Source organism: Pelophylax lessonae, assembly GCF_965119305.1.
Source record: "Pelophylax lessonae genome assembly, chromosome: 7".
Taxonomy (NCBI): domain Eukaryota; kingdom Metazoa; phylum Chordata; class Amphibia; order Anura; family Ranidae; genus Pelophylax; species Pelophylax lessonae.
The window spans coordinates 191,324,424-191,351,831 of record NC_138774.1 but is presented as its reverse complement, the minus strand read 5'-3'; the positions used below and the strand labels follow the sequence as shown (position 1 = coordinate 191,351,831).

Here is a 27,408-nt window from a genome sequence, read left to right as displayed (position 1 = left end):
GTGCTAACCTGTGGTAGGGCATAGAACAGGTTTCTGTAGACAGAGCGTTGCAGCAACGTGTCCCGGTTAGCGGGAATCAGATAGGATCATATAACAGAGTAGCCTGTATCTCTGTGTGTGCGTTGGCGGGAACGCCATTTTAAGTATCACGTTGCAGTTAACTTTGCTGTAAACCTATGTAATCTGTTTTTACTGTTAACATCATTCTCCGGCCATTATACTCTGTTGGTTAATAAAGCCGGTATCTGCTTCAGCCTCTCTGTCTGCTGTACCGTACTTTAATTCTGCATTGCGGTCCCCTACTCCTCTGACCGCTACATACACACCTGGAGGGATTTACTAAGACTGGAGCACACAGAATTTTGTGCAGTTGTGCATAGTAACCAATTCTGGTTCTAGGTTTTATTTGTCAAAGCTTAATTGAACAAACTGAAGTTAGAAGTTGATTGGTTACCATGCACAGCTGAACCAGATTCTGTGTGCTCCAGTTTTATTAAATCCCCCCATCTTTTCCCTGCTTATTAGGGATAGGGTTCGAATTCATAGAGATACAGGGTTGCCAATCAAATCTTAATTTTCACAGTATATAAACAGCCAGGTTTGGCTGCTAGGATGCAGGCAGCCATCAGAATCCTAGCAACTACTATCCCTTTGCATGCCAGGTTGCTTGTGAACAAGCCAGTGGGCTTTCCCGGTGAGGTCTTTGACCAAATATAGTCATTTGACATTCAACAGCCAACCAGGGAGCTGCCAGTTGTGGCGAGAGTGCAATGGGAGCAAGATTGTAGTGCACATGCTTGTCATGTTTGTGTGGGCTCCCCATCAAAGCGTTCTCCCCATGTTGAGGGCATGTGGCCTTCTATGGTTCAAGAGGAAGGGGGCATGCTTTTTGTCCCTCCCTTTCCTGGCTAGCCAGACTGCATGCTCTGATAAGGATCTGGTATGGATTTCTGGGGGACCTCATCATAATTTTTGAAACTTTTCTCTTTTTGGGGTCCACTTTAAAATCCACACCAGTGGCCTCAATCACATCCCCCAGGATCACTGGTTGCTTTGTAGAAGTAGGTTGGGGATTAAAATTGTAATTTAGATACACATTTTCTTTTTATCACCGTTGCTAGTACATCTGAAGGCAGGTTTAAAGCATCATTCAAACATATTATTTACAGGTATTGTCCACTTTAGGAGTAGAACTAAATGCGCATCTAAATCACCCTTTTCTTCTGATGCCTGATCCGCGTTTGGATGGCATTACAGAGCCTACTGACAAGATGGAGAGGAAGCAATGCAATGCGTGTCCATTTACACACATAGCCACGGCTCGGCCCCACCCCTCTCTATCCTCATTGGCTAACTGGCTGTGATTGACAGCAGTGGTAGCCAATGTCTCAGCCAATGAGGAGAAAGAGTCCCCAGAGAGCTGAGGCTCTCGTGCACATCGCTGAATTGTGATGGGGCTCAAGTAAGTATTATGCAGGGCTGGGGGGGCTGCTGCAGGTAAAAAAAACCTTGAGCCTTTAGAACCACTTTAATGACTGTGCCAAAAGCAACAGTGAAATAGACGTACAGACCTCAGCAGACTGATTTTAATGAAAACATTTCTTCTTCACACAGTTGACCTTAAAGAAGAACTTCAGGAGTAACGTACTTAGAGTGCAGAGGTCAGGTGTATGAAATTTTACAATACTGGAGCATAAAAAATCTGGAGTAGCTGTGCATGGCAAAAAATCAGTTTGTATCTTCATCTTGTTCATCTGGAGTGAGCCTGCTTGGGTCCCCCCATTGCAAGCTGCTTGCTCTGGGGGCACTCGGCAGGAGAGAGGGGCCAGGAGAGCCATCAGGGGACCCGAGAAGAGAAGGATTGGGGTTGCTCTGTGCAAAACCACTGCACAGAGCAAGTATGACATGTTTCTTATTATTTTTTTTAAATTGTCCTTAGTATCACTTTAAAGCCTATTTTATCAGTAAAAGGACTGTGGGAAAGGTATAGAGTGTATAGCGGGAGTAGGCACCGTTTTTTTCCGAATTTAAACCCCTTCCACTGTTAATGTAATTACACCACATTTATACCGTTTTAATTAGGGGAGTAAAAAAAAATGCTAGATATGCAAGGTGCGCCACTGAGTTAGAGACAGAATGATTGCTTACCCTGTGAAGACAAGGCACAGAAGAGTGCAGATCAGAATGATCACCTGATTGAACATGGCAGACTGTGTCCTCTGAATAGCACGATGAAGGTCATTCTGAAAGCAGAAAATTATTACAATTAGCAAGCAATGCAATTTCTGTGCAATAGTTGCTGGGTCTTGTGGCTTCCTGTCCTGAGTGATTGTGCTTTATTGTTAGGCCCTCGTTCACACCTCTAGATGGCTCTTCTTAAGTGGTCCTAAATGGAGAAGAGCAGGAATTCTAAGACCCGGTCCACACTAGCGCGACTTGTCAGGCGACTTGTCAGCCTGACAAGTTGCGCTTCCTCGCAGTCCATTGACTGCTACAGGACCCGTTCTAATAGGAGTGACACAAGTCGCTCCGACTTAGAAAAAGGGTCCTGTACTACTTCGGGGCGACCTCGGAGCGACTTGCATAGACGGTGAAGTCCATGCAAGTCGCTCCGAAGTCGTGGTGCATGGGAATGCACAAGTCGCCCCCGAGTCGTGTCGCCCCAGTGTGAACCGACTCAAAGTTAGCAGGACAACTATAAATAAAATTACAATTACCTTTACAATTACAACACACATGCTTCAATAAAAAACAAGAATAACATATTTAATTTGTATAATAATAGTAGTGAATGACAAAGATCATAAAAGGCAGAGGGGCGGGACACGTGTCTCCTAAAAAAAAAAAAAAAAAAAATAAGGATTTTTCAGTAGGTACAAAGATCCTGCTGACTGTTGGTTCTTTAGAAAACACAGGGTTATTTTTGATACAAGAGTGATGTTTCAAAATCAGTGAGGGGCGGGCAACACAGCAAACAAATGTTCCTATACAGAAGTGTACACAGGGGCGTAACTACAGGGGTTGCAGGGGTTGCAGTCGCAACCGGGCCCCATGCTCCAGGGGGCCCTGTGCGGCTCCCCTGTATACCTGGATAGGAGGGGCGGCAGAGGCCGCATGTAGAGAAATCACTGTCCTCCTTTTTCCACCTGTAGCTGCAGGAGGAAAATGGAGGAGATTGGTTCCTCTGTATGCTGCCCCCACCACTCCTCCTATCCAGTTCACTTGTGTTCTGCTGTCTCTGGGCCCCTGTATGCTCCCCTGGTCCCCGCCCCCTACTGTGCTCCCCCCCCACTCTGCTGCCCCCCCCCCTACTGTGCACCCTACCCTCTCCTGCCGGCTGCTGCAGGGGATGTGTCACAATAGAGAACCAGGAAGGGGTCGGTAAATAGGTAATTTACCAGCCAGCTCCTTCCTTTTCTGAATGGACAGAGTCATAGTCAGTTACATTGTAAAAAAAATAAAATAAAATGATAAAAAATAATACAATTAAAATACCAAAAAAATAAAAACAACTGACACCAGTGGGTGAACTTCCAGGATCGCAAAGGTCACACTTGCAACCGGGCTCTGGCATTGTGCCACTGTGGGGAGGCCCCAACATGGCAGGAAGGTGGCCCACCGCAGAACTTGTGAAAGGGTCCCGCAACGAGAGTCCCGCAACAAGAGTAAAGGGCCCCAGGATCAGTGGGAATAGTCCCAGGCTTGAAGGGAAGGGCCCCGGCCAGGGGTCCCTTCATGGTTTCCTGCACCAGGGCCCTGAAGGTTCTAGTTACGCCTCTGAGTGTACATCTGGGGTAGTTCACAGCTCAAACAGCTGCCTAAAGGACCTTACGTCTGAAGCCAGCGTCAGATGAGGCCTGAACATCTAATTCACTGCAAAGAATTCAGTGAATATGAAAAAAGGAGTAGGTGGCAGCCTTGAAAATCTGACCAATAAATGCCTGATGCTCAAAGGCCCAAGAGGTACTCACTGATCTAATGGAGTGCACCTTGACAGCTTGTACCACATTCAAGCAATTGAAGGATATCTCCATGGGTGTACTGGATGAGGACAGATAAATGGAAATACAATGTTCTTTGGAGAAAGATAGATGCAGTGGCTATACCTGGAACACCTTCTGTTTCGATTCAATAAAACAGATGAAGAAAGAGCATTGGAAGTGAAAAGGCGTAGATTAGGCTGAGCTGATCCCACAGCTGTCACAGGTAGATGAACAAGTGAGAGACACCCTGTGCAAAGGCTTTTACCAGGAAGTGAGAGGCTATCAGTCTTTGGGAAAAAATCATGAAAGCAGAGATCTGACCTTTGATGGTACTCATAGCCAAATTCTTACCCAGACTGGACTAGTGAAAGGCCAGGATGCATCTCACGGAATACCTCCTAGGATGGAAACGCCTTGCCTAAAAACAGCTTTCCAGGTGTAATGGTCGAACTCTGGTGCTTTTCTTAGCTTTTTAAGGTTGTTGGAAAAACAGATTTAGAATCAGATAGGCCCCTGTCTTTTAGGCTTTAACAGTTATGTCCTCAAAGTGGTTGTAAAGGCTGAAGGTTTTATATCTTAAACACTTTTGGACTAGAAGGTTTTACCCCCTTAATGACCAGGCCATTACGGCACAGTGTTACTTTAACTGACAATTGCGCGGTCGTGTGACGTTGTACCCAAAATAAAAGGTAGTGTCCTTTTTTTTCCCACAAACAGAGCTTACTTTTGGTGGTATTTAAACACCTCTGATTTTTTTTTTCCCTGGAAACAAAAAAAGACAGACAATTTTGATAAAAAAATATATATATTTTTTACTTTCTTCTATAAAACATATCCAATAAAAAAATAAATCTAATTTCTTCATCAATTTAGCCCAATATGTATTCTGCTACATATTTTTGGTAAAAAAAAAATCCCAATAGGCGTATATTGAAGTTATTGAAAGTTATTGCGTCTACAAACAATGGGATATTTTTTTATGGCATTTTTATTTATTCCTTTATTTATTTATATGATTAATGGCATCGATCAGCGATTTTTAGCATTGAGGCAGACAAATCGGACACCTGACACTTTTTTTGGTACCAGTGACATTATTACAGTAATCAGTGCTAAAATAATGCACTGCTAGGACACTGGCAGGAAAGGGGTTAACACTGGGGGCGATCAAAGGGTTAGGTGTGTCCCTAATGGATGCTTTCTAACTGTGTGGGGGATGGACTCACTGGGTGAACACAGAGATCCCTGTTCCTGCTTAGCAAGAACACAAGATTACTGTGTTCATATCTGGCATCCTTGTTTACATCGGCAGACTGCCATTCTACCTCTCTGGGAAGCAATCGCGGGTGGCTGGCTGACATCGCGTCCGCCGGACCTACTGATTTGCTCCACCTGTGGCTCAGGGGACCTGAGAAGGGAAGGATCCAGGCTGCTCTGTGTAAAACCGTTGCACAGAGTAGGTAAATATAACATGTTCGTTATTTTAAAAAATAAAACATAAGCCTCTACAATGACTGTAAAGCCAGCAACTGTAAAGCAGGCTGGTAAACCAGTATTTGAGACAAAAGATCCAGTTGATCTGGAAGAGCCCACCAGGAGAATCCCTCAAGAGTCTGATGGGGTCTATATACCACACCCACCTGGGACAGTTTGGTGGGATGAGAATCACTGGAATGTTCTCTGTTTCTATTCTATGAATCAGACAGCTTCAGAGGGGGAAAGGTGTAGATCAGGTTGAACTGATCCTATGGAGTCATCAAGGCATCCACTGCTATGGCTAGAGGGTCCCTGGGCCTAGAGAAAAACCAGCTCCCTTTGCAGCTGAATCTGGAAGCCAGGAGTCTACATCTTGCATTTCCTATCTGTGACAGAGGTCTTGAAACACTTCCAGGTAAGCTGACTACTCTCTAAAGTCCAGACATTAGAAAGTCCACCTGTCAATTGTCTGCACTTGCAAGTACACAGCAGAGCACAGGCGAGCTTTCACCCAAGCCAGAGTCCAGTCAGCCTCTGTCTGAGCTGTGAAACATCTGGTTCCTCTGTGATAGTTGACGTATGCCACTGCTGTGGTATTGCTGGCTAAATCTGTAACAGATGACCCCAAAATTCAGAGGTCCAGCAGTGAATAGATAATTGAATTGCTTTGTGTTCCAGTTTGTTGACTAGGAGGCAAGCTTCCTCTGGCGACCAAGTCCCCTGCCCCATAAGGGTGTCTAGAAATCCTCTGCAACCCATCAAGAAAGACTGATTTACTTGACTCCAGGTTTGGATTAGTGGGCCAATAGGCCACAAACAATCTGGTCCTGGACATCAGATGCATAAAATTGTCCACTGACTGCACACAGCCAGAATGTTGCATTGCATGGTCTAGAGCGAATTGGATATACATAATTCAATGGGGCAACCATAAAGCCCACAACGTTCATGCAAAAATGAAGGATTGGTAATTTTTTGGACTACAGAGAGTCAGGAGTTTGTCCTCTGGAAGCAAAACCATTGACTTAGCCATATCTAGCAGGACATCTGCTCCAGACAATGACTGCATTTCAGTGCTGACTTTTTGGAGGTTCAGGACCCAACTGAAAATTTAAACAGTTTGTTGAATATTGGAAAACAAGGATTGTGCTGTCTGTTTCTTCAGGAGGGTTTCCAGGTATCTCACTATAGGGATACCCTGTGCATGAACCAGAGAAAACACAGGAGTTAGCACCTTTGTGAAGACTCAAGGTGAAATGAACATACCAAATTGAAGGGCAACAAACTAGTAGTGTTGCATGCCCACCATTAAACGCAGGTAGTGTTGTTGCGCTAGAAAGACAGGAAATATGCGAGCAGGCATCCTTGATATCCAGAGACCATAAAGTCTCCTGAATAGAGGGAAGCAATGACTGACCTGAGAGATTCCATGCAGAATCTTTGCACTTGAATGAAAACATTAAAAGCCTTAGGTTCACAATTGGCTAAAGGCCCATTTTCCTTTGGGGACAATGAATAGGTTTAAGTAGAAACCCTGAAACCTTTTTTGTCATAGAACAGTAGAATCCTCTAAAACATAGGTGTGGAGTATTGCAAATAGCAGCATGACTATTTATACAGCCTTGCCAATCCCAGGGAGGGTGGACCTAAAGGCTGTGGGGAGTCAGGTATAAATACTCTAAGACTTAGAGCTTCTAAGTCAATTCCTTCAGGAGAGAAGAAGAACTTGCTGTTCGTGAGGCCTCAGCTGGGATAGCTGGTGAGGGGCCTGGACGCAGAAGTTACAGCGAGCTGACTGAGGGCTGTCGTCTGAAGATTTAGTCTCGTATCACAAGAAAAAAGTGTTGCATGGATGTTGGAAGGAGGCAACCAACTTTCCTTTGACATTTGTGAATACAGACTGCTGTGAGAGATCTTAGAGACTTTTGGGCTGCTGACACGTCTCTTGTGCTAGAGAGTCAGCTGTGTGTGTTTGTCTAAAGGGGACATTGGCTGGTGTTCTGAAGAGCTTAGTCTAGCTAGTTCTTTGTGAAGGGGCTCTGTTCTTGTTACTCTACAGTAAAGCAAAAACTTTTGCTCTTTTAACTGCTTCTAATACAAAGCCAAGTCCACAGTTGTCCTGTGCAAGGACTTCTGCTTCTGCTCTACAGAAGGAAGTTTAATGTCCTCAACCTGTACATAGTTCTTTTTTTTTTTTTAAGTATCCCACTCTATTCTCTCAACACTATCCCAGTTTCTCCAAAATTAAAAACATCAAAAAGAACACCCCGGGGGCAATTACTGGGAAAATTAATTTTTGGCAATTTCCAGTGGCTTCTTAGGGGGTAGCGCTACAAGAATGTATAGAAGTACACTCATGTTTCCTGTCAGCTATCATGGAAGTGATTTTTGCAATAAAACCAAACATGATTACAGAAAATTTCTATCTGGAGAATGCTTGGAAGAGGTCACATTTTGGTGACAAGGGAAGACTCTGAGGAATCTAGTAGGAGACATTTGCTCAAGCTGTCAGCGGCAGGCGGTTGCATTGAACATCCTGTCCCTGCCACCAACCTGCAAGCATAAAAGCATTGCAGACAGAGCTCTGGTGTTTACCCTTGCAGGGACATATCTAGAGCAATAGTAGCAAGCACACACCAAGTTTCCTTTAATGGCAAGGTCCGTAACTTACCACAGCAGTGGTCCAGAAAAAATCCTTCAGCCCCCACAATGTACTGTAGACAAGCTAATGCGTGCAAGGTGGGTTCCAGGAGAACATGTCCCATCCAGAGTCTTTACCCAAAAAGGGGAACATGCTTCCTAAGAAGTCTTCAGTGATAGGGTTTCTTGTCATTTTTGTTTCAATGTTGATCTTGTTTTTGTTACATGTTGGCATGCTTGACATGCGTTTCTTAATATGGTACTGAGTGTTTTTCCCTGTTGGGGTTTTGATACTTTTTTCTAAATTAGAGGTTACGTTAGAAATATAAATAAATAAATAAATGATACTTATTTATACCCATATGCTACAATTCTTGTCATTGAAATAGCTTCTTTCTTTTCCTTGTCTCGCTACAGGGAATACTTTTTTCTCAGGGTTTCAACCAGCAGGTGTATTGTGGTGCTGCACCTGTAAGGTGCTATGTAGCTGATTCAGATGGTACACTGTGTGCCTTAGAGAAAGGCCACACCAAAGCCCAGTGCCCTAGGGGCTTTGACATTACTTTGGCTTCGACATTACAGACTAGCTCTGCATCTTCAGGCATGGCACTGTCTGGATATGGCCTCCAGGCCCAGATCATTTGATCCAGAAAACTGCAAAATGAGCCCTCTAGTTCTTCAGTAAATGAAGAATCTTCATTGCACAACAAAGGGATCATGACAGAAGTAAAAGTTGCATTTTAGAAAGGGTTTTGCTTCTCTCAGGAAAAGATTGGGCCACACTAACAACACAATCAGAGCTTGATGGGAGTGGGACTGGTTATATCTAGATGACTAACAGCTTTGTTTGCTAGTTTCAAATCTCCTGTAGGCAGCAGATTAACCTGTATCAAAATTAACCCTGGTAAACCTGGTAACGGTAACCTTACAAATGTTTAAAGCTGCAGTTTAATATGCCTTTTTTTTGTCTTCCCGGGTTCCTTCCTCACCACCTCATTAACATGCTAGAAAAAAACTTTTGTTTTCATGAAATACCTTATTTTAGACCCAGTGGGTCTCTGTGCTTCTCTATGCAATTTAGGCAGATCATGGATGGTTAAATAGGCCTGCAGGGTGCGCTACTGCGCTTCTTGAATACATCACAGCACCCTTCCTCAGTACTCCTCTCAAACACCTCAGCCCTGATGCAAACAGCAGGCTGGTTCTTGGGAGGAATTATGTACCTATAAAAATACCTTGATGGACAGATGTCAGTTTAGAGGAATGGGCATTTTAATGCAGACTGTATTTGCATGCAGGTCACTCTAGGTAAGACCTGCATGTGATGCTAATCTTCCATGATTGAAAGAACTGAAATCCAGTAAATGAAGAGGGGTAGAACCAAGGACAGTAAAATTGTGAAGGAAAGGGCTAGCTGATGTTAAATGTCCTCCAGCTAGGAATATAGGCAGGCTACATCTGACTCACTGCAATGCACTCAAGGAATGGAAGACTGGAGTTAAGCTGTGGTATTAAAGGTTCAGCTTAAAAAAATAAATAAATAACAAACATGTCATACTTCCCTGCTCTGTGCAGTGGTGTTACACAGAGCAGCCCTGATCCTCTTCTTCTTGGGTCCCCCTCCAGCGCTCCTGGTTCCTCACCTTTGAATAGGACCCACAAAAGCAAGCTGCTTGCTAAGAGGGCACTGGTGCTTGTTCTCTCCCAAGTCCTACTCTATGCATGGTCCATAAGACACAGAGCTGCGGGTCGGCCCCAACCCCCTACTCTCTCCTCCTTGGTTCACCGGCTGTTATTGAGCCAATGGCTCCCACTGGTGTCTCAACCAATGAGGAGAAGTTCCAGGACAGCCAAGGTTCTTGTATACAACGCTAGATTAAAAGGGGGCTCAGGTGAGTATTGGGGAAGGCGGGGGGGGGGGGGGGGCATACAGAAGGTTTTTTACTTTCACTGAATTATAGATCTGGGGTGGAATGCCATTCATGCAGATTGATCAAGTTCTCATCGGCATCATCATCCCAACTAGAAATATAGAAAGAGCCAAGCAAGAGAATGACGGGACTTTAAATATGCCCATGAGAACTAAATTGACAGTATATTTGTCTAAAAACAAAATAAAAATATACAAAATTTTATTGAGCTACATTTAAAAAGACATCATTATGTATACCATACAGAGCACAGTTAAAATGTGGAGCTAATACAGAGCTTGAATTCAGTTGATCAACGGTTGCATAGTAAACTGGTCTACGCGTTTCGCGGGAGCTCGCTCTTCTTCAGGGCCATATGAATTGAATATCATATATAGCTCTGACTAGATATATCCTAGGGTAACCGTGCTCTGTATGGTATACGTAATGATGCCTTTTTAAATATATAACTCAATAAAACTTTGTATATTTTTTTTAGACAAATCTAGTGTCAATTTTGTTCTCATGAGCATGTTTAAAGTCCCTGTCAGTCTCTTGCTCGGTTCTGTAAAAAACCTTCAGCCTTTACAACCCCTTTAATTTTCCAAATCTTTTGGAGGGTATTTTTAAACCTTCAAAAGCTTTTTGGCATCTTAATAGATTGGCTTTTCAGAAAATCAGCAGTGCTCTAAAGACTTAGGGAAAAAGTTTCTTTCCACTTGAGACCTCATTACCACCCTGGGAAATAATCAGAGCAGCAAGCAATTCTGAGTGGTGCAATCAGGAGTCATCTACTGCCATTGTTTGGATGGGAAATAAAGAACTGAAGAGGAACGTTTAGATCAGAGTTGTAACACATTATAGGGTAAGTTCGCCTTTTCACGGAATATATATTAGCCTGTAGATATAAATCCAAAGCTTTGCTTTTACTTTTGAATATATCAGGGAATGGTAAGTACCTATGTTGGTTTTATTTTTGCTGTATGTGTCGCATTTGGAAGATTTCCCTTTTTTCTTGTCTTGGAGACAAATCAGGAAGTGAAAAAAAAATGTCTACAAAGTCAGGGGAATCCCCTCTTTGACAGTTATCACTGAAACATGTCCCCAGTGGGAGTTTTTCTTTCTGGTAACAACTAGGGATGGGTCCAGTCCCCTCACTTTGACTCCTCTGAGTAAAGGGGAGTAATGCCCTGATAGTCCTCCTGATTGCCTCTGATGCTTCCCCTACAGAGTGATAGTGATGTTCATTGTACTGTATACTACTGTTTATTATCCTTAGCTTATGTATATTCCTTTATACTCTGTAGCGATGTCTTATCTCCTGTACAGAGTGTGGAGGGGGATGTGACCTGGGAGCGCCAGCACTAGAGCTTGTATTGTTTAGTCACTTGTGTCTGGGTGTTTCTTTCTATTGTTGGTTTGTACTGTTAGTTTCTGTATCTGCCTGTAAAATCAAATAAAAATATCTTAAAAAAAAAAAAAAGAATGAGCGAATGGCTCGGCCAGAACATTTGCCTGTTCGGCCGTTTGCAGAAAACCCAAATTTGCAGGGTGTTTGCCCCGACGAATACCCTGCAATACACTTAGGGTTACACGGTGCATTCTCCGCTCTGATTGGGCAAAGCTTTGCCAGCACAGTGTAAGCCGCGGCGTATGAGTCATCAGCTGTCAATAGGTTTTCCCCGCTGACAGCTGAATAAAAAAAAAAAAAGTGCCAGTAAAAAAAAAAAAAGAAAGAAAAATACGGCATGGGGTCCCCCCCCAGGTCCATACCATACTATCACGTGACGTAAAAAGGGGGGTGGGATGGGCAATAGCTGGGTGGCCCCGCCTTGCCCATATAAGAACTGTTAAAGTGCAGAGCAGGCAAACGGCAGCGTTATTCATTTTTTTTCATTTTTCGGGTCCCGCGGGCGTCCTGATTGACAATGGATTAACATCAAGGGACACTATTTTTTTTATTTTTTATAAAGCACTTGTCAAAAACACTTTCTTGTGGTTATTGCTTTTTGACACTTTTTTGGTGAATGGGTAGGGGTAAGATGTACCTGATGCCCATTCATATGGGGGGGGGGATCTGGGGCCTTGTTAAAGGGGGCTTCCAGATTTACAATAAGCCTCCTGCACGTAGACCCCAACAACCACAGCCCAGGGTCGTTGGGAAGAAGCCCTTGTCTCCATCAACATGGGGATGTTTTGCACCCCCTCTGCACCCACCCCCTCATTTTGAGGACATGTGGCCTGGTATGTTTCAAGAGGGAGGGGTGCTCGCTCGTCGCCTCCCCTTTCCTGACCTGCCAGGTTGCATGCTGGGAAAAGAATCTGGTATAGATTTTGGGGGAAACCCAAGCCGTTTTCGTCTTTATTTTTTCCATAGCCGGGTGTCGGCAATTGTAACGGCGAGTCATTTTAAATGGGATTTTACTTGTTTTTTTTTTGTTTTCTTTTGAAATGTCATTTTTGCTATAGCATGTTTAAGAGGACCTCCCCAGGCACTATATTTAAAGGAATTTTTCATTTTTATTATTGCACTTTAGGCATAAATAGAATCACTGCTCCTGAAAAAAATTATTGTTTTAAATTTTTTTTTTTTTTTTTTATTGATACATGTCCCCCAGGGCAGTACCCAGACCCCATACCCCTTTTATGGCCAATTATTTGCATATACAGTATCTCAAAAAAGTGAGTACACCCTTCACATTATTGTAAATATTTTATTATATCTTTTCATAAGACAACACTGAAAAAATGACACTTTGCTACAATGTAAAGTAGTATGTGTACAGCTTGTATAACAGTGTACATTTGCCTTAACCCACTTGGGTATGGAGTTCACCAGAGCTTCACAGATTGCCACTGGAGTCCTCTTCCACTCCTCCATGACGACATCACGGAGCTGGTGGATGTTAGAGACCTTGTACTCCTCCAGCTTCCGTTTGAGGATTCCCCACAGATGCTCAATAGGGTTTAGGTCTGGAGACATGTTTGGTCAGTCCATCTTCTTTACCTTTAGCTTCTTTAGCAAGCAGTGGTCATCTTGGAGGTGTGTTTGGGGTCGTTATCATGTTGAAATACTGCCCTGCGGCCCAGTCTCCGAAGGGAGGGGATCAAGTTCTGCTTCAGTAAGTCACAGAACATGTTGGCATTCCTTTTTCCCTCAATGAACTGTAGCTCTGCAGTGCCGGCAGCACTCATGCATCCCCAGACCATGAGACTCCCACCACCATGCTTGACTGTAGGCAAGACACACTTGTCTTTGTACTCCTCATCTGGTTGCTGCCACACAAGCTTGACACCATCCGAACCAATAAAGTTTAACTTGGTCTCATCAGACCACAGGACATGGTTCCAGAAATTCATGTCCTTAGTCTGCTTGTCTTGAGCAAACTGTTTGTGGGCTTTCTTGTGTATCATCTTTAGAAGAGGCTTCCTTCTGGGACGACAGCCATGCAGACCAATTTGATGCAGTGTGCAGCGTATGGTCTGAACACTGACAGGCTGACCCCCCCACCCCTTCAACCTCTGCAGCAATGCTGGCAGCACGTATACATCTATTTCCCAAAGACAACATCTGGATATGATGCTGAACATGTTCACTCAACTTCTTTGGTCGACCATGGCGAGGCCTGTTCTGAGTGGAACCTGTCCTGTTAAATCGCTGTATGGTCTTGGCCACCGTGCTGCAGCTCAGTTTCAGGGTCTTGGCAATCTTCTTATAGCCTAGGCCATCTTTATGTAGAACAACAATTCTTTTTTTTATATCCTCAGAGATTTCTTTGCCATGAGGTGCCATGTTGAACTTTCAGTGAGAAGTATGGGAGAGTTAGACCGGTTACACCAAATTGAACACACCTGCTCCCCATTCACATCTGAGACCTTGTAACATTAACGAGTCACGTGACACTGGAGAGGAAAAATGGCATCTTTTGGACATTTTCACTTAGGGATGTACTTACTTTTGTTGCCAGCGGTTTAGACATTAATGGCTGTGCATTGAGTTATTTTGAGGGGACAGCAAATTTACACTGTTATACAAGCTGTACACTCACTACTTTACATTGTAGCAAAGTGTCATTTCTTCAGTGTTGTCACATGAAAAGGTATAATAAAATATTTACAAAAATGTGAGGGGTGTACTCACTTTTGTGAGATACTGTAAGCATTCAAAATGGGCACTTTTAATTTTTCCTGTTCGGCTCCAATAGACTTTAATGGGGTTCGCAGTTCAGGTTATAACATTTCCCCTGTTCGGGAGTTCTGCTGCGAACCGAACAGGGGGGTGTTCGGCCCATCTCTAGTAACAACTGTAAAATATTTAGCAAGTGATTTCCGATCGGTCCCAAAGACAATGATCACCAGGACAAATGGGGTGATTCTTGCTATCAGGGACACAGGGCTCAATTCACAAAGATGTGAATAATCTTACAATCTGAGGTAAAATACCTCCGATTTTTTCACAAATTTTTTTGCAATTCACAAAAATGCTTTTAAAATAAAGCAGGAGTTGTTTAATCAAAATGTGAAATGTTTTACTCATGAAAGTATTTAGTATTTTATCTCATGACATGATGGGATGGATACAGTGGAAAAGGATTGGTACCCCTGTCATTTTTTAATGCTAATAAAGAGGTAAAATGGTTTAAACTGTAGAAATATGCCAACTCACAAGCCAGTGCAGTCCCTGCAGCATATGTATTAATACAAAAGAAAAAAGATGACTGGAATATCAGTCAAAGGGAAGCTGCTTACACAGGACACATGTAGTGTACAAAAAAAAAAAGAAGTTAAGGCTCGGTTCACATTTATGCGATGCGGGAAGGCTGCGAATTCGCAGCCTGTTCCCGCATCGCACACGCACCCCCGGCAGTTCACACTGCCATATGCGATACGCTGGGGGTGTCAATGTAATCTTAACGACACCCCCAGTTTGATCGCATATCGCAGTGCGATCGTGCAGTTCGCACAGGAGCGGATCGCACAAGTGTGAACCGCTGTGCGATCCGATCCTGATGCGGCTGCAAAAATGCCTCCTGTGCGTGTTTGCTCCGGGTGCGATGCGAATTTAGCCATACAAACTGTATGGCTAAACTCGCACCGCACAGCTGATCGCATGTAATATCGGAGCAGTGCGCTCCGATATTACATGCGAACCCGGCACTCGCACAAATGTGAACCGGGGCTAAATTAGGTAAATACAAAATATCTTTATAAAAGCCAAAAATGGATTTTTGTAAGATCTTACCGTAAAATCCTTTTCTCTTAAGCTCATTGACAGACGTAGTCTTCTTGATTCTCAAGAGCTGGGTTATGTTGTCTCCGCAGGAGTAGGACTAGGCAGAAAGACAAAACGTTCTGGCTCCACCCTAGGGGCAGTCCCTGAGGGTATATCCTCCCTCTCTCTGCTACAGGGAATCAGTTCTGTTTTAAAGCAGTACAGAGAATTTAACCCAACCCAACTCAATGATAGAGGGGCGGGTACTACGTCTGTCAATGAGCTTAAGAGAAAAGGATTTTACGGTAAGATCTTACAAAAATCCATTTTTCTCTATCGCTCATTGACAGACGTAGTCTTCTTGATTCTCAAGAGCTGGGACATCCAGAAGCAGTGCCACAAAATGAGGGGTGGGATTGACAGAATCAAAATCCAATCTAGAAGGCCCAACCGGAGCCAACCAGAAGTATCAAAGGACTCATCGAGTAAACAGATGAGACCTACCCCACAAATCCTCGAGGTAGACCAACAGTCTCCTCAAACAGTGGCCTGCAGGAACCTTGCAGCCAGAAGAGGCATCTGACGATGCCATCACATAAACCTTATACAATATTGTAAAGGTATGAACCGACTACTAAACAGTCGCCTTGAAAAACCTGAACCACTGACGCCTGATGGCGGAAGGTCCAGGAAACTCTAAGCGCCCGAGTAGAATGCGCCTTAACAGGGAACGGGGGATCCCGACCCTTAGATAAAATAAGCCTATACCACCGTCTGTCTGATCCATCTAAAGATGGTCGCAGCAGAACAGGCAACCCCTTCTTAGGGCCATCCGTGATCACAAACAGTGAATCCGTCTTACAAATTGAATCCGTAGTATTCAAGTATATCCTGATCGCCCGAACTACATCCAAGGAATGCCATGCAAATTCTCGAGGATGATTGGGCTAAGGACATAGGAAGGACAATACACTGTCCTTAATCAATGAAACTTTGAAACCACCTTAGAAGGAAGGATGGATTCGGATGAAGAACAACCTTATCCCTATGAACCACCAGATCTGGGGAACAACAGGATAATGCAGCCAGTTCTGACACCCTGCGTGCAGAAGTGATAGCCACCAAGAAGACCACCTTCTGGGATAAAGTAAACAAGGGAATCTCCCTGATATTTTCAAAGGGAGGTGTCTGAAGAACCGACAGCACCAAATTAAGATCCCAGGATGGTAACGGCGCGTGCACTGGCAGAGCCAGGTGTCGCACCCCCTGGATGAAATTCCGCACCAAGGAATGAGTAGACAAAAGCTTCTGAAAGAAGATAGCAAATGCTGAAACCAGACCCTTGATAACACTCAAGGCCAGCTTCTGCTCAACTCCCTGTTGCAGAAAGCCAATATTCGGACTACCGAATAAAGATGTAGATGGAACCCAAGGGATTTACATCACACAATATAAGACTTCCATGTACGATGATAATCTTTCTGGAAGTCGCTTTCCTTGTTTTAACTAGAGTAGGAATAACTGAAGCTGACAATCCCTTGTCCTTCAGCACCTGGGTCTCAATAGCCAGGCCGTTAAAGCCAGCGATCGTAAAGCAGGATGGAAGATCGGTCCCTGAGACAGTAGATCCTCCCTGAGAGGAAGTCTCCATGGGACGTCTGCCACCAGTCTGACCATGTCGGCGTACCAAGCTCGACGAGGCCAGTCCGGAGCTACCAGGATTACTGGGATTCCTTCCTCCTCTATCCTGCGAAGAAGTCTTGGCAGTAACGCGAGAGGAGGGAAGGCATATATTAGCTGGTATTGCCCCCACGGGGCGATCAGTGCGTCTGCGGTTTCTGCTAGAGGATCGCGGGAGCGAGCCACGAATCTCTGAACTTTCCTGTTGAATCGTGATGCCAACAGATCCACATCCGGGGTGCCCCACCGTAGGCACAACTGGTGGAAAACGTCTGGATGGAGGGACCATTCCCCCTGATCCAGGGTCTGACGGCTGAGATAATCTGCCTGCCAATTCTCCACCCCCGGAATGAACACCGCAGAGATTGCTGGAACAAACCGTTCCGCCCAGCGAAGAATGCAAGCCACTTCTTTGGCCGCTCGGACACTCTTGGTGCCCCCCTGGTGATTGACATAAGCCACGGCCGTGGCATTGTCCGACTGGATCCGAACCGGGCTGCCCTGGAGCTGCTCGGTCCAGTGAATCAGACAAAGTCTGATCGCTCTCAGTTCCAATACATTTATCGGTAACCTGGATTCTTCCGGGGACCAAAGTCCCTGGACAGATAACTGACCGAGAATTCCTCCCCATCCGGATAGACTGGCATCCGTGGTCACTATCGTCCAATATATTGGCAGAAATGACTTTCCCTGGCTGAGCATCGGAGACCGAAGCCACCAAACCAGAGACTCTCTGGTCTGTTTGCTCAATCGTATCTGATTGTCCAGGGATTCCGGATTCCGATTCCATCTGAGAAGAATCTCTTGCTGAAGAATTCGGGTATGGGACTGGGCAAATGGGACTGCTTCGAATGAAGCCACCATCAACCCCAGAACCCTCATGCAAGTCCGAAGGGAAGACCAGCTGTTGGACAGTAACAACTGGACTGCTGATTGAATCTTTCGGAGTTTCCCTACTGGAAGAAAAACTCTTGTCCTGACTGTGTCTAGGTTTAGACCCAGATATTCGAGCCTCTGGGTGGGAACCAGAAATGACTCTTGCTGGTTCACCAGCCACCCGAATTCCTGTAAAGAAATCATAGTAATTTCTATGTTTTGTAGCAAGGTCTGAGGAGACTCTGCATGAAGCAGAAGATCGTCTAGGTAACCTAGGATCGATATACCTCTTTGGCGCAGAAGTGCCAACATTGGGGCCAACACCTTTGTGAAGACCCGCGGAGCCGTGGCGAGACCGAAAGGTAACGCCACAAACTGATAGTGGTTCTCCTCTACGGAAAAGCGTAGAAACCGCTGATGTCCTGCGAAAATGGGAATGTGAAGATAGGCGTCCTAGATGTCTATGGACGCTAGGACATCCCCTGGATGCAGAAAGGCTGCTACTGTGCGAATGGACTCCATTCTGAATCTTCTTATGAAGACAAAAGAATTGAGTGCCCTTAAGTCCAGAATTGGACGCACTTTGCCCTCTTATTGTAAATAGGTTTGAATAAAACCCTTGAAACCGTTCTGTCCAAGGAACGTGGACTACCACTCCTTGTTGTAGTAAATCTGTGACTGCTCTCCGCAGATCTTCTAAACGATCTGAGGATAGTCGGATATTGGAAGGGAAGAATCGCGCCGGTGGGAGAGATCGAAACTCGATCTTGTACCCTGACCTTATGACTTCGCAGACCCATTTGTCCGGGATTCTGGAAAGCCATGGATCCGGGACCCGGCGAAGACGTCCCCCCACCCCAGTTATGGGTGGGGGCGCACCTTCAGGCTTTGGACGGTTTATCTTCAGGTCTGGAGGGGGCGGGCTTTTGCTTGCCCGACCAACGACCCCTGACGCCTCCTGCAGGAGCTTTGGAGGACTTAGTTTTTTCACCCGCGGGACGAAAAAACCTCTTGTGAGCAGAAAAAGAAGGCCCTCGTCTTTGACGAGTTCCTCTACCTTTAAAATTTTGCGGTAAAAAGGTGCTCTTTCCACCCGTGAGATCCTTAATGATCTCATCTAAGTTGGCTCCAAATAGACGCTCTCCTAAAAAGGGGATATTAGCCAATGCTTTTTTGGAACCTTGGTCGGCTAACCAACCTTTTAGCCACAGTGTACGCCTGAGAACCACTGCTGAGACTGATGCTCGCACCAATAATGGAGTGGCGTCTAACGCCGCATCACACACAAACTGTAACCCCTGTATCATTTGTTCCAACAAATCTGATACCGCCTGAGGGACCTCTTCTAAGTCCCGGCGTAACCACTAGGTCCATTCAGTTACAGCCTGCGAAAACAGACCAATAGCTATTATAGGTCTGAAAGCTGATCCAATCAAGGCAAACATGGTGCGAGACATAGCTTCTATCTTGCGATCCACTGGATCTTTAAAAGACGGAGCGTCTTCTAAAGGAATAACCGTGGCTTTATTCAATCTAGCAATTGGTGAATCCACCACAGGTGGTTCTGTCCATTTCTTAATGAGGGTTTCCTCAAACGGATAACGCCTGTTAATGCGTTTAGAAATAGTAGAAATGCGTTTTGGCAGACTCCATTCTTCTTTGATTGGATTGCCAAAACATTTGGGCAATGGAAAAAACCTTCGCCACTAGATGCGTTTTTAGTCCCAAAAGGGATTTCAGTTTCAGCTATTTCTGATGGAATACCCTGTAATCTTAAGGTCTCTTGAACAGATACCATGAGTGCGTTTACCAACGCTTCCTCTCTGGCTATGGCTGATGCCGAAACATCCTCCTCACTGTCTGAAAAGACAGTACACGAGACACCAATACCAGATGAAGTACCTGCAACTGCAGAAATAGGCTCAGAGTCTGAATCCGAGGTTTCAGATAATAAGGGGTTAGGCGGGGGTCGCTTACTTGCGCCCTGTCCCTGACAAGCCACTTCCACCCGGGACACAAGCTTCCATAATAGCGGACAATGATTTAATCGTCAGTGGGGTGCTGGAGGATCCTGCAGACCCCTCGAGGGGATCCGGAGGAGATACATGAGTGGCAGGGTCCATGATCTCCTGACTAGACAGAAAAAAACTGATTCCCTGTAGCAGAGAGAGGGAGGATATACCCTCAGGGACTGCCCCTAGGGTGGAGCCAGAACGTTTTGTCTTTCTGCCTAGTCCTACTCCTGCGGAGACAACATAACCCAGCTCTTGAGAATCAAGAAGACTACGTCTGTCAATGAGCGATAGAGAAATATTGAATGGAAATAGTTTTAAAAATCACACACATATGTAAATACTGTTTTTCTACCAATAAAAAAAGACAGATTTGTCATCGAGTACATTTACCTTCACTTCTGTCCCATAGCTAAACCAGGAAGTGAGAGGAAATCTTTGTAAATGAAAAAAATCCTTTGGGGGCCTTTCAGGTCATCAGAACTAGTGTCCCCATTGAAAGATTTCCCCTCTATTGCTTTTTTTAGGGACAACCAAAAGTTTTGGATTTTTTGTCACTTTCAATGATAACGGTAAACAGGACCAATAGAGAAGATGGCATAGGCAAAAATAAAAAAAAATGACAGGGGGGGTCTAATCCCTCTCCACTTGATCAAAACGTTAGAAAAAAAAAAAAAGTTTTGCCTTTAGTTATACTTTAAGTAAATCAGCCCCGATAATTCTGTGTTTTTCCATATATATAGGTTTCTATGCATTACTGTTGAGAAACTGATCCAAAGGGCACAGACTACTCCAAATTGGCTATTATATGTTTACATCCCACATCATGCCTGGATTTACTTATTTAACAATTTTTTTTTTATTTTTAATTCGTGGTGGTGCAAAAACCTGAAACGAAAAAACCTGTAAGTGAACACAAAAAAGGTGAATGTGAACACACACAAAAAAGTGCACTTAGGGGTGTGCTTTGTCCATCCCCTAAAGGGATAGGACCTCTACCCTGATCCCCCAGGGTGCAAGGCTCCTGACAGGGACTGAAAGTCTCCAGTGGTCCACCTAGCCAGACGGTCTGGTGGAACCCGTTCTTCTGGGCCAGATGTAGCCGACCCCGAATACTTGGTCGAGGGGCTCTCCCAAAGAGAGACACGGGATAGAGGAGGAAGGAGCCCGTGGGCCACATATCCTTCCCCTAGACTTCAGGGCAAGCCCGAGGACTCACACCCTCCATCATAGTGAGAAGAAAACACACACAAGTGAAAGTGACAAAATGTGGGAGTGAAAATAAATGAATAACTAAGTGGCCATGCATGGTGCACTGACCAGGCCCTGAGGCCCGGTAACAAAAATTGCCCCGGACGCAGTACAGAAAAAGTGTTTGGAGCTGTGACCATGTGCCAGTTCACACATTGGGGTCCCACACCCAAGTGTTACTAAGAGCACCTCTGGGGCGTCCACTTCCAGAGGGCACAGACACAGCGGACTCTCTGTCTTCCCAGCCCATGGCCAGACAAGGTAGACCGCCTAAATCAGGAGGTAATGGGCTCTTCCAGCTTTCCCAGGGGAATTACTCCCATGCCCCAACTGCCTGTGGGCGCCCCGGTTTCTGTTCCAGCCGGTACGAACCTTCCAAGCACCCATTACTCCAGCAGGTTTGCATGCCACCACCCAACCTTGGTCCGGTCAGATGACAGCACAGTGCCCCCTCTGGATCACTGATAAGAACAGATATTACACTTGATCTTAGCTAAAAGGCAGAGAAACGACTTATTTAACTCATGCATTTATTCATTTATTTCCTTGGTGAATTTACTTTAACATAACACTGTTTATGAGGTATTTACCTCATGTTTTTGGTTTGTGAGGTAAATAACTCATGAGGTGATAGTGAACTGACAATTTCAGCATCTCATGAGATACTTGGAGAAAATGCGTCACATGATTCAATTTTCTCATGAGATAATCTTTAGTAAATTGAGCCCATAGACAATAATAAAAAACCTGACATGATTTCTAAGCTTTCTCTACTCCATCCAGAAAAATGGCTTATGGTTTTAGTAATATGCAATTTAATTTGCATTTCATTTTCATCTTAATTGGTGGGTTACAGCACTTTGTGTCTTTTGCTGTTTGTTACTGAAGTCCCTTGAAGCCCAAAAAAGACTAAGCATGGGCCAGCCGAATTTCATGTATGGGCAGGCTATCTATACAGAAGTTGATCTACCCATGTACTTTTGCAGAACGATCAGTGGCACCAGCTTGCATTCTGACAGCGGGAAGTCTCCCTGCTGTCAGAATACAACAGCACAGTGGGAGTGATTCCCCATCTACATCAAGTGTGTAAATGGGGGAAATCAGGTAATTTTTTTTCATTCGACCCTCTGATTGAATGAAAAAAAATGATTCATGTATGGCCAGATTAGGGATGAGTTAAAGGGTTAAAAAAGAAGAGGAACAACGGAAGTGTTGTTAACAATATTACTTCTTATCTGTAATACTCACAATCATATTCTCCAAAACGCATTTTGCTAGCCAGCAGTTCAGGAAAACTGGAATGAACAAATTCCGCAGAGGAGGCCAAAATATCTAGAAAAGAAAATAAATATGTATTAGAAAAAAAAAAAAAAAAACATATTTACTGTATTTTCTGGCGTATAAGACTACTTTTGAACTTCAAAAAAATCCCCCAAAAATGGGAGGTCGTCTTATACACCGAGTAGAATATCTCAAAGGTAACCTAAGTATAAGTATTACCGGTAGATCATGTAATAGGGGGGTCGTCTTATACGCCCAGTCGTCTTATACGCCGGAAAATACGGTACTATATTTTCAGTCCTCCTCAGATAATTACCACTCTGTCATTAGTAACAGATATCATGAACTATGTCATAAGCTAGAACAAAAGCATTCAGTCAATTCTGTTGATTTTGTCATCAATTCTTCAGATAGTAATATATAATCTACATCCCAACCTTGGGCATCCACAGGTAGGGGCAAGGGGGGGCAAATGCCCCCTCTTGGAATCTCAACTTCCCCTTTTAAGTGGTTGTTAAGCCACTTTATACCATCCTGTCTGTTCTGTTTAATAATCATGTGTGCCTGTGTGTCTGTGTTTTAAAAAAATAAGCTGTTCTTTACCAATTTTTTTTAGAGGGCCGAGCGCCACTCATGTGACCCGTCGGCTCTCTCCTCTCTCCGGCTGCCTGCAGCGAGCCTGGCCAAGGATTACTCACTGATGTCAGTTGGGAGGGGAGGAGGAGGGGAAGAGGAGAGGAGGTGAGAGGTGGCGGGTCACGTGAGCGGCGAGTGGCACTCTATACTTGTAAAGAATGGCTTATTTTTATGAAAAACAGACACAGGGGGACACAGGATTATTAAACAGACTGTAGACAGGATATGAAACTTTAAATGAAACTACAGCAGCAGGAGAGGAGGGGGGTGTGCACTGAAACAGGAGCAGACAGGCAGGGAATGAGGGGGGGAGAGAGGTCAGAGGAGGACAGGAGGGCTGCGGATGATGGAGGCAGGTAAACTGACCATGGTGTCAGGGCTCCGCAGCCATGGTATACCATGGTCAGTTTACAGAGGGGAGGACATAGCCACGCAGGATCAGCCAGGTATTTTAGGTGATAGAAGGGGCCAAATTACACAGCAAAGCACTGCGCTGCATAACATGCTTTAAGGAAATATACTCAAAATAAGTATACTGACTAAGCACCTCCCCTTCATGACATATTTGAAAAGGGGCGGAGCATGGGTGACCTTAAAATTATGCCCCCCCTGAAAAAAGTTCTGCTGACGCCCATGATCCCAACCACTGTTACCTTAAAGAATTCTTCCTATGCTGATGGTAAAATTAGCTTTCTTCTATATAAAGCTGATGTTCATATTTATTTTATAATGTTCTTGAGATGAAAAGCTCATTTACCAAATTCTTATGTTGAATTTGGAAACATGTATACATAGTATATATTAAGGTGAACCTGCCATTAAAACTCACTCTTCACATAAATCTGAGGAATACATATGCCACCAAGCACTGTATTATTTTAGGTAAAAACAAAAAAAAGTGCCTCTTTCTTCCATAAAAAAAAACTATATGTCTAAGGAAATCTATGGTAGTTAAAGGTAGAGCCGAGGGGCTCCCTGATGCTACTCTGTCTACTGCCTAGCGGCTGTCTCTCCAGGCTTCTGAGTCTGTACAACAGTAACATAATAACACAGCCCTTAAAGGAATGTATGCGAATATACAGTATATATATATATATATTTTTTTTTTTTTATCATAGGTTCTACACAAAAAGATGTTTCTTTTTATTCAAGGATATCTTAAACACAGTGTTAGAATGTTAGAATATGTAACATTTATCAAATGTGGCCAGAAGTGCCTCTTTCTTACTGAATTATTTATTACAGGTACTTATATAGCGCCGTCAATGTTGGCAGCGCTTCAGCTGTTGTACTGAAATTAGCTAAATAAGAGGAAGGACAGCCTATTTCTCCTACAAGAGTGGGGTCCTATAGAATGGTTTTTAGGACATTTTTAATTTATACTTTATTTAACCACTTGCCTACAGTGCACTTTCACCCCCTTCCTGCCCAGACTGATTTTCAGCTTTCAGCGCTCTCACAATTTGAATGACAATTACTCAGTCATGCAACACTGTACCCATAAAAAATTTGCGTCCTTTTTTTCACACAAATAGAGCTTTCTTTTGATGGTATTTAATCACTACTGGGTTTTTTATTTTTTGTGCTATAAATAAAAAAAGACTGAAAATATTGTGAAAAAACACATTTTTCTTTGTTTCTGTCATAAAATTTAGCAAATGAGTAATTTTTCTTCACAAATTTTGGCCAAAATTTATACTGCTACTTATCTTTGGTAAAAATAACCCAAATAATTGTATATTATTTGGTCTTTGTGAAAGTTAGAGAGTCCACAAGTTATGGTGCTATTCATTGAAAATTGATCACACTTGACCACACCTGATGTACTGAAGGCCTATCTCATTTCTTGAGACACTAAAAAGTCAGGAAAGTACAAATACCCCCCAAATGACCCCTTTTTGGAAAGTAGACATTCCAATTTAATAAGGGGCATGGTGAGTTTTTTGAAGTTGTCATTTTTTCCCACAACTCTTTGCAAAATGAAGATTTCTTTTTTTTTTTTACAAATTGACGTATTAACAGGTTATTTCTCTCACACAGCATATGTATACTTGCAACTACACCCCAAAACACATTCTACTACTCCTCCTGAGTATGGCGATACCACACGTGTGAGACTTTTTCACAGCCTGGCCACATACAGAGGCCTAACATCCAAGTAGTACCGTCCGGCATTCTAGGAGCACAAATTACACATATAATTTCCTGACAACCTATCGTACTTTTGAAGGCCCTGGAGCACCAGGACAATGGAAACCCCCATAAAATGACCCCATTTTGGAAAGCAAACAGCCCAACGTATAATTTTTGAGGCATAATGAGTCTTTTGAATATGTCATTTTTTTCCACAAGTTTTTGGAAAATGTGGAAAGAAAATGAAAACACATTTTTTTTACACAAAGCTGTCCATTTATGCAATATTTCTAACACATAGCATGTACATAGCAAAAATTGCACCCCAAAATACATTCTGCTATTCCTCCTGAGTATGGCGATACCACATGTGTAACACTTTTTCACAGCCTTGCCACATACATAGGTCTAACATCCAAGTAGCGCTTTACACAAAGTTGTCCATTTATCCACTTTAAGACTGGGCCTATTTTTGACACTTGGTGTTTACAAGCTAAAATCATTTTTTTTGCTAGAAAACTACTTAGAACCCCCAAACTTTATACATATTTTTTTAGCAGAGACCCTAGAGAATAAAATGGAGATCGTTGCAATATTTTTTATCACACCATATTTGCGCAGCAGTCTTCCAAATGCGATTTTTTTGAAAAAAATTCACTTTTTTGAACTAAAAAATAAGAAAACAGTAAATTTAGCCCAATTTTTTTCCATAATGTGAAAGATAATGTTACGCCGAGTAATTAGATACCCAACATGTCATGCTTCAAAATTGCGCATGCTCACAGAATGGCGCCAAACATTGGTACTTAAAAATCCCCATAGGCAACATTTTAAAAATTTCTGCAGGTTACTAGCTTAGAGTTACAGAGGAGGTCTAGGGCTCAAATTATTGCTCTTGCTCTAACGATCACGGCGATACCTCACATGTATGGTTTGAACACCGTTTACATATGTGGGCGGGACTTGAGTATGCGTTTGCTTCTGCGCGCGAGCTAACGGGGACAGGGCGCTTTCATTTTTTTTTTTTCCTATTTATTTTATTTATTATTTTTTTATTTTTACACAGTTTAAAAAAAAAATGTTTTGATCACTTTTAATTCCTATTGCAAGGAATGTAAACATCCCTTGTAATAGAAATAGGCATGACAGGTCCTCTTTATTGTGAGATCTGGGGTCAAAAAGACCTCACACCTCACAACTACACTTAAAAAGAAAAAAAAAAAAAATTGTTGAAAGAGGAAAAAAAAAAGCGGCCCTTTAAACCGGTTGCTAGGCAACGTCTTTTGACGTAGCTCCGGTCCTCCAAGACCATAGAGTCGAGTGAGGGCCATCTTGCCCTCACTCGACTTCCTGTCTCTGAGGATCCGGGACCGGATAGTTTGCCCCGCTGCCGGCGGGTCCGGTAAGCTGGGAAAACGTCTGGGACGCGGCAGGAGGGGGGGGGGGGCACCTCTTCCCCTGCACCGTAAGGGTAATTCCGCGCCGAATCCGCCACTGGGACCACCCTTATCTGAAAGCCGACCGCCTGCCGTTTCAAAAAATACCGGGGTTATGGGGGCTATCTGCTGCCATAACCCCAGTATTTAGCTTTTAATGGCCGACGCATATAGTCGTTAGGCGGTCAGTAAGTGATTGCATGTGTATGGCAAACAGGTGACGATGACTGATGGGGTGACAGGTGACGATGACTGATGGGGTGACAGGTGACAATGACTGATGGGGTGACAGGTGACAATGACTGATGGGGTGACAGGTGACGATGACTGATGGGGTGACAGGTGACGATGATTGATGAGGTGACAGGTGATGATGATTGATGAGGTGACAAGTGACGATGATTGATGGGGTTGACAGATGACAATCACTGACGGGGTGACATGTGACGATGATTGATGGGGTGACAAGTGACGATCACTGATGGGGTGACAAGTGACGATCACTGATAGGGTGACAGATGACGATGACTGATGGGGTGACAGATGACGATGACTGATGGGGTGACAGGTGACGGTGATTGATGGGGTGACAGGTGACGGGCGATGGTCACTGATGGGTGACAGGTGACGGGCGATGGTGCACGGCGGTACTGATGGCAGTCTCTGGTGACCGGTGAACTTTAGGCTACGTTCACATGTGAGCGTAGCGATCATGGGCAGAATCACTGCGATTCTGCCCGCGATCCAGAAATCATTGCAAATCGGGGGACGCCTGTGCGTTGCCCGTGATTTGCAATAGCACCCCAAACGCTGTGCGATGTTGCTGCGATTTCCGCCTGCCGAATCGCGGTAACATCACGCAAACAACGCATGACGCCCAAA

At 44.0% G+C, this 27,408-nt stretch overlaps 1 protein-coding gene across 6 annotated transcripts in view; it reads right to left on the bottom strand.

The window, feature by feature from the left end:
* The window catches only part of KCNT1 (potassium sodium-activated channel subfamily T member 1), a 659,112-nt gene that overhangs the window by 124,467 nt on the left and 507,237 nt on the right, over positions 1-27,408 (bottom strand). For all 6 annotated transcript variants that reach the window (XM_082263648.1, XM_082263649.1, XM_082263652.1 and 3 more), the window contains 2 exons: positions 22,289-22,372; positions 2,149-2,243 (listed from right to left, as the gene is read on the bottom strand). In XM_082263648.1, the coding sequence (XP_082119774.1) occupies positions 2,149-2,243; positions 22,289-22,372 (179 nt within the window). The remainder of the gene's footprint in view (positions 1-2,148; positions 2,244-22,288; positions 22,373-27,408) is intronic.